The 8925-nt window shown below is 35.5% G+C and overlaps 1 protein-coding gene across 1 annotated transcript; it reads left to right on the forward strand.

Moving 5' to 3' along the window:
- Positions 1-7257: 7257 nt before the first annotated feature.
- Positions 7258-8163, forward strand: LOC123288005 (taste receptor type 2 member 2-like). Its single transcript, XM_044775692.1, has one exon. The coding sequence runs from the start codon at positions 7258-7260 to the stop codon at positions 8161-8163; it is 906 nt and encodes a 301-aa protein (XP_044631627.1).
- The last annotated feature ends 762 nt before the right edge of the window (positions 8164-8925 follow it).

The following is an 8925-nucleotide window of genomic DNA, read 5'->3' on the forward strand; positions in this document are numbered from 1 at the left end:
ATTTGCAAGGTTTACAGTGAATGGACATTTGCTCTTCTTCACTTGGAGACAGAACTGCTCTAGAATAAATACATAAAGGAACGTCTCTCAAGAATTTCCCCCATTTTCCTCTACTTATTACTAGTGATCACAAAATGTTAGAGAATTAGAATATATACATTTAAAAGGAGGAACCCACATCTAACCCAAATGAAAAATTCAATTCCAGAAACCCAGTCTTCAAAATTTAAAATCAACCAGAGTTAACCTATTTTCTGGAATCCATATTATGTTTCCAAGGGGCAGAATCAGCAGGATGGTACTAGATAAGTATTGCTGAACACACACACACACACACACAAATGTACTATGCATGTAATCTTGGAAAAGGAAAAATTTCTGCTTTATTCACTAGTTTTTAGATGTCACAGTCATAAATATACTAACTTGATATTTCAGGTTCAGGAGAAATATGTCTCCTAGAAGTGTTGGCATTTTTATATGTGGATACTTTTTGAGAAAAAGCTCAATTTACACACACTGCTGTGAACACAATGTTTTTTTATCTGAGTTAGCACAGAAGGCCCACCTGACCACATCCATATGTAAATCAAGGAAGGATTGTATTACTTTTTCTCCACTTGTGGATAATTGCTACATATGACCTTCTGAAAGGTTCCTATATCGCCACTTCAATTCATCAGGAGTTGTTCTGAAATATCTGTATCACCAAAATTGGACACGGAGCTTTTTATCTTTTACAAATGTTGTCTCAAGGTAACACCAGCTAGATCTCAGACAAGGAAAAATATCATTTGATTAAGCTTTTGAAATCTCTCAAAAACAAAGGACATGGGGGAAAAAACCCAATAGACAGAAATTGATCTTATATTATGGACACCCCAAACTATTGTTCTAAAGCTAAACAAGATAAATGTATGGCGTTGGCATTTTAACTCTTTGCTGATTGGTTTCTAGCTGCTACAAATCTTTCCTTTTGACAATTTATTTTTGGAAAGATCAGGAAAAGAGTAACAAATATATCATTCTCCAACAAATTGCTTTTTCTTTTATTTCTTTTCATTTTGAGTCCAGATCACCTCCAGAAATATAAAGCATAGCAGGGTCTTATGTTGGAATATGGCTACTTCATATACGGAACAGATATTGAAAAAATGGATTGGAAAAAAACCACTGAAGAAGGGATAGATAAATTACTGTCAATATATCTAAAGACTGTATGTTTATTCAAATGTATTGAAACAATTTGGTCTTCAAAATGGGCTAAATAATAGCAGCCTTTCATGACTTTTTTTATGTTATTATGTGTGTTTTGAACCATGATTTGGAGTTGTATTCTTTTTATATTTCAAAATATAAAATGGCTCAACTATGGAGAAAACGTGACTTAGTGTACCTGAAGAATATCAATTTCCATATACGGAGATCAAAACTTGTTTCTACTTTCGTCATGGATTGTCTGGTTAAATCTGGGTAAGTTACCTAACATCTCAAGTCTACAGTTGTCTGTCCTACTTTAGAGATAACTCTTTCTTCTATAAATACCAGAAACTTTTAAGAAGTTAAATGAGCTTTTCACACTCAGTATTTTTGAAGAAAATGTATCTTCCAATTATACTCCATTTACTTATTCTCCTATAAACTATTTTATAAAGTCTGAATTTGAGGGAGTATATTTATGCTATTACCTTATTTTCTGCTGCAGCTACTCTCCCTGACTGCACGCATGTTACTAAGATATGTTATATATCTGAAGGTGGGCTACAGTCCATTTCAGGATGGAGATGCAATAGGATGCATGTTTGGTCCATTAGTACACCATTCTAAATACTTCTCTCTGACTCTTGGGCTAAGCCCTTCTCCTTTTTGTCTACTTCTATTATGTTATTTAACATTTATTCAATTGCAATGAAACAAAATGTCCCTCCCCTAAATTTGCCTCAGTTTTATCATCTTAGATACATATCTGTCATATTCAGCTGGTTCATAGCAACTAATTTACATTTTTCATCTTTATACAATTTTCAGAAGTATTGCATCCTTAATTTCCTGTTGGTTTAAACCATCCCATGGAATAATGAAAGTTGAATTTTAGTGACGTGGTAAGGAGATAATGAAGTCCTTAATTACACAGCCTCTTTGAGAAACCAAGCTCTACTCTATGCCCTCCTTCACTGATTGTCTGAGATACAAATTATAATTTGCACATAGGAAGCCCTTCAAAGTAGAATTACAATAAACATTATGGTATCAGCTGAGATGGGGAAAGTTGAGAAGAGCTGGCTTATAAGCAGGACACTACTCCAATACCTTAATCAACGGATCGTGGAATCCAGTTCTTTATCTGTCCTAGATGGGACATAACTCATGCAAAGGCAGCTCAACCACATCAAGGTTTTGGCAGAAGATGAGTCTGAAAATGTTGACAAGATCAAAATTGTAGATATTCGCCTGTTTTTTCCCTACACTTGTTTTGCCTATGAGGAAACATAAGCCCAGAAAACTGAAGTGACCTACACAAGTCTGTCAGTTTTATTCATTTGACCTTGAATAAGTCACTTACTCTTTAGGATTCCAAAATATCTGTTTCTATAATATGGGGATGATTGTGGCAGAATCTGATTCCTTTCTTCTACCAATAAGATTTTTATGAATCCTAAAAGTTCTATAACTTTCCAGTGAACTGAGTTGTGTCTCATTTCCCACAGAAAATTCAATAATAATATCTATTGAATATTTACTATTAGGCTTTATTTGCTGTTTGCAGCCTTAGTCCCGTAGCATACAGATGCAGTCAGGTATGCTAATAATACAGGGTCACTATTCTGTGGCTTCATCATTTCACTGATGTGCTCCGAAACAAAAGATTATATTAAATTTTTTCCTGTTAATGTATATAGGGAAGGAAAGGATTATGGCTGTTGAACTGTGATTCTCCAGTTGATTTTACATGTGTTTTCTAATGATTTTGGTGAAGCAAAGTATTCCAATCTGAATATACCATAGTGGTTTGGTCAACAATGTGGGCTCCAGAAGGAAGCAGACCACTGTACGTATTCAAATCCTTATTTACACTATCATGAAACTTCAGTCTTTGAATTTCACTATGTTTGTGAAATGAGAGAATTTCAGTTTTTCAGTAAGAGTTAAGTGACAGTAAGTATGTAGAAAAAAGCCTAGAATGTATTTTAAGGAGAAAATAAATATTGCATAATATTATGGCAAATTGCTATTTCAGAGAATAACCCTATGGGTGCAATATAACACACATGGAAATAATTTTGGCTGCTTGGATTATGAGCCGGATGCTTATCTTATTTGAATTCCCCTTCATCCACCTGATACTTAATATTATTCTACAACCTTGGGGAGGGAACTCAGAGACCAAGTTTAAAGATTTGTCTCCAAGCTCAAAATCCACATAACCTATTGGAATACCGAAATCAACCCACCACTAAAAAGAAAACTACACTGAACATAAAAAGACATGAAAACATATTGAATGGACTTTAAAACACAGTCTCTCCAGTAATTGGAGTCTGGTCTCATCAAGGAGACAGTGGCCCAAACGCTGCCAATGTTTGAATATGTTATCTTTTAAAGCCGCATGGACTGCTCCTTTCACCTCCTATGACCACATGATGACAACAAGATAGATTGTAAGTGAAATTTTGAGTCACTTCTTTACAGAAGGCCAAAAAATATTTTGAACATTTTTCACAGGAATAAACCAATCCAATAGACTAATTCGGATCCATAAAGGATTCAGCCTTCAAAGTCAATTCTTTTCGCAAACATCAATATCAAAGCAAGGGCAGTGGAAAATTGCAAACAGAAATATTTTCAACTGAAAGAATGAAAACAGCTTCAATTTTCCTAGTAATCTATAAAGCACCTAGTCTACTGGAAAGTAGTAGCAATTCAATGTGCTTATTTTAAAAATTCAGACTTTTGTGCCATTATAACCAATGAGAACTGAATAAGCTGATCTCTGTGCATAGGAAACACGTAGTCATAATATCAATATTTAAAGTTCATCCCAATTTTCGAAGCAATTTATCAACATCACCTTAAAATCAGGTGACTCTGACTACATTGTTGAAAACAAAAGCAAGAAAAACCCAACAAATGAAAAACTTCGCTGGAGGTATGCCAGTTCTCAAGGTTCATGTCAGCTTATAGATAAATATATACTGATTGGAAGACGACTAAACTGAAATTCGTTTAATGAGTTATAAATATCCAATGTTTCTTGGTAGATATTATTATTTCTCTTTAAAAAGAAATCTATTTTTTTTTAGAAAAACATTCAAGCATTGCTTTATTTGAAAATCATCTCTCTCCATTGGGCCACTGCCGTTCCCAGATCTCTAAACAAACTTATGAATTATTAACTTCAAGACTGTCTTACTCACCATTAACTTTTCCCAGATCTGAGAAAGCTGTTCACTAAAATTCTCTTTCCAAAATGATATTCAACAAGGGCAAATGCAAAGCAGTCCACATACAACAGGAAAATCACAAATGCAAATACAACTCAGCTAAATTGTGGCTGAACGTCAATTATAACTTTAGCATAGTTCTTGGAAAAGTCAAGCTTTCTTTTCAACAAAGTGATGCATTTAGAGAAGCAAATGAGAGCTGGAATCCAGGATTTCAGAATGAAATAAGTTCTGAATAAATTCAAATCTCACAGCAGAATCATATAACCCACTGACTATGCTGCCAGCTGCACCTGGATGAATGTGACAAACCCAAGGTGGCTTGAGACTAACTCAGCAAAAATTTTAAAGCACTTGGACACTCACTGGGGATAGATTCCAGCTCATAAATTATGTATTTATCTAAGAAATGAGATTCAAAATAGTTGCTTATAAAATGTTTTGTATGAGTTCACATTTTCTTAAGGTTTATGTATCCATAGCATATGTGCATTCTGAGGTAGCTGTTATAAATACGCAATTTTCAAAAAAGAAGTGCTTTTAATAAAATATAATTGTCAGAGAAATTAATCATGATGGCAATCAATTTGTTAATTTGTGTGACTAACAAGAGTTTGCATATATTGGTCCATCATTTATTACCCTAGTTTACCGTGGAAAACTAAGAGAAAGGACCACAGAAAAGGGAAAATGGGAAATGAAGAAGATAATATGATTGTTGTCTCCCCAAATACTGGTTATCATAGTGAATGTTTTTGAAATATAAGGAGATCCCCATTGGTGCACTAGAATCGGATATATTTTGGGCATATTCATATATCTTTTCCATCATACCTTGCAAGAGTATAGGCAAAAAGCAGTGAACATCTAGCATAATAAAAGAACTACTCCAATAGTCAGTATACATTCCAAGATTTTTAGTCTAACATTACACAATTAATAATTTGGCATGTAAATATCATCTGGCTGATTATATATAAGCCAAATTGCTGCCCATTTCTCAGCATCTTTAATTCGACAAGCTTATTCAGTGAAACACAATCATAACAAAATATTAATTAAAACAGAAGTTTTGGAAAACGGAAGACTAGGATTGCTTGAATTTTTATTTTAACTAAGAGCCAGATTCTGTAGAGATTCACAGTATTTAGAAACTTAGTTATCAGATCCTTTTAAATGCAATTATTCAATAAGTGTAACCCAGTCCCAGAGAGGTGACTCAGGACACTAAGCTGTAAACTATCCAAATCCCATTTTCTTTCCCCACACTCCAGGGTCATGACACTGGCCTAGAGTATGGAATTGAGATGAAGCTTCTTCATTTGTACCTACAATTGGGAATCACATCCTGGAGGCCACAGGGCAAGGCAAACACCATTCACTTGGCAAAGTTGACAAGGAAGAAAGCAAGTCCAGGAACCAAAGGTAAAATTGATGTATGGGTCATAAAACCAGCATTTTAGAAGAGATACAGGTGGGATAAATCTTGCTGCATTTTGGATAGCTGTGATGTGTAGAAGATGGGTGGGGAGGGTGACAAAGCTGGCCAGGGAATGTTACATAGGTAGCACTGACATTTGCTTTAATGTGCTAGAGGATGTACGTTCTCTGGATGACACTGGGAGGTTTCAAAAACCATGAATGGTGTGGACAGTGGGTGGCAAATCTAGTTCTTTGCTTTTTCTATTTTCATTACACTTACAATATTATTTCTTATTGAAAATATCTCAATGTCTTGTTGAAAATATTTCTTAATAGAATCATTATTTTCTTGTTGGGGTATACACAGGATAAGGACAGACCCTTAATAAGATTAACTTAGTGAACATTTGTTGACCTCTTAGTATGACCTAACCACTGAGCTAAGCACTTTGAGCACCCTATCTTATTTATAAAGTAGTAATGATTTATTTACGTTTTACACGTGATGTAACTAAAGTTTAGCAGGGGTGTGTGAACATCTCTTTGCAATGAAGTGGAGGAAGTTCATTTTAACTCATAGATGGCTCTGCCCTCTGCTGGTGGTGAGAAATTTTTGTGCCTTCTACCTTTTGAAATAATGCTCTTCAGCATGAGCATCAGACGGTGTCAGCATGTGGATTAATTATGCACTACTTTTATCCCTGCAGTGTCACTGTGGTTTGCTGAAATTCAGGTCAGAATTCTACCAAGAAGGCTTTGAAAATATGAGAGATCATTTAGTGAAATGAAGGATTCTCATATACAGTTAGATCCCAGGAAATGATTTTCAAGTCTGGAGAAGAAATTGTCTTTGGTGGGAATAGCAGGGGAGAAGGGAAGGGGAAAACTTATTAAAATGTCTTAGATTTATTTTTAGCAAAAAAAATGTGCTGAGGAAAAAGCCACATCTTGGGTTGGATACTTGTAGCAATAATAAGAAATAGTTGTCTGTCCCAAGGATGTGGCATTTGTCATTAGGAAAAAACAAAAGACAAAAAGGAAGTAGTAGTATCCTAAATAAAACATATTTATAATCGTATTTTTTGCAAAATTGAGTAAGAATGAGAACTGAATAATGCCAGTATGGAAGTTTTTCCTAGGATGTAATTGGAAGTCCTAGCCATTATTCAAATCTTTGGATTTGCATTCCCACAGTTTCATTTAAAGCGCACCAGATTCGGAAAATAATCCCTCTGATATTCTTCCTTGGAGGAAAAGTCTAGTGTAAGATTCTACTTATGATCTAGGAGTTGGCAGAGATCAGATTTCTCAGTGCTGTTATGTTCTAGCCACGAGATCGTCGGAAGGAGGTAACACCATCCAGAAGGAAAAGCTAAGATTTGTGGTAGGAAACATGGTCTCCCCTTTATCAGCTATTCTTCATGTTCTCATCATGTCAGCAGAATTTATCACAGGGATTACAGTAAATGGATTTCTTATAATCATCAACTGTCATGAATTGATCAAAAGCAGAAAGCTAACACCAATGCAACTCCTTTTTGTATGTATAGGGACGTCTAGATTTGGTCTGCAGATAGTGTTAATGGTACAGAGTTTCTTCTCTATCTTCTTCCCACTCTTATATGCTGTAAAAATTTATGGTCCAGTGATGATCTTCCTTTGGATGTTTTTTAGCTCTGTCAGTCTCTGGTTTGCCACCTGCTTGTCTGTATTTTACTGCCTCAAGATAGCAGGCTTCACCCAGTCCTATTTTCTTTGGCTGAAATTCAGAATCTCAAAGTTAATGCCTTGGCTGCTTCTGGGAAGCCTGCTGGCCTCTGTGAGCATTGCAGCTCTGTGTACGGAGGTAGATTACCCTCTACACGTGGGTGATATCCTCAGGAATACCACGCTAAAGAGAACGGAACTCAAGATAAAGCAAATTAGTGAAGTGCTTCTTGTCAACTTGGCATTGATATTTCCTCTGGCCATATTTGTGATGTGCACTTTTGTGTTATTCATTTCTCTCTATAAGCACACTCGTCGGATGCAAAAAGGACCTCATGGTTTCAGCAACGCCAGCACAGCAGCCCATATAAATGCATTAAGAACAGTAATAACATTCTTTTGCTTCTTTATTTCTTATTTTGCTGCCTTCATGACAAATATAACATTCAGTGTTCCTTACAGAAGTCAGAACTTCTTTGTGTTGAAGTTCATAATGGCAGCATATCCCTCTGGCCATTCGGTTATTATAATCTTGTATCATTCTAAGTTCCAACAACCATTCAGGAGACTTCTCTGCCTCAAAAAGAGTTAATGAAGAGGAGGACCGATGTAAGATCTTTCGTTTTTTCATGACATGGATTTAATGGACTTGTGTTTTGTTTTGTTTACTTTATATGCGTTTCGTGTGCTCTGTCTTTGGCAATTTCCTGCCCATCTACCACCCCCAGGACGTGTGAAGCACTATTTTGATGTTGGATATCTTTCTTTCTAGGGTTTATGTACTCAAAAATAGTATAATAGTAATCTATTTATATGTCTAGTACTTGCATTAGAGTACCAGTTGTGTTAGAAATCAGAAAAAATATTAAGACATCATTTGGCTAACCAACGTAGTTCTGTTGTCTGTCTTCCCAGGTCCTTGAGAATCTTCTGGTTTAGATGAGCAAAATCAGATTGATTTAGTCTAAGACTTTGAACAATGTAATAATTTGGCTATTTCGTTACACATAACTATTTCTCAAAGAGAGTCATTAGTGCAATTATTGTTAGAACGCAAATTATATGTTGAATGTTTATGTCAAGGCAGTGTATCCAGATATGCGGGTTAATGTCTTATTTTGCTTTTGATTTCAGTTACTTGTTCAAGTTGGTAAATGATAAGGTGCAAATAGAGCTGGCATGCATGTGCATATACACCCGCAATCCAGGGTCTCCATTTTTCACAAGATGAAGAGATATTTTTCAGCCCCCAAAGTGTTAAACTTATGCTCAAAGAGAATGTGAGCGAGGTTGCTGACCATGAAGTCCCAGCAGGAAAACGTTCAACTGGTGTCTTAACCTCTTAACTGGTGTC

This window comes from Equus asinus, chromosome 1 (assembly GCF_041296235.1).
Source record: "Equus asinus isolate D_3611 breed Donkey chromosome 1, EquAss-T2T_v2, whole genome shotgun sequence".
NCBI classification, from domain to species: domain Eukaryota; kingdom Metazoa; phylum Chordata; class Mammalia; order Perissodactyla; family Equidae; genus Equus; species Equus asinus.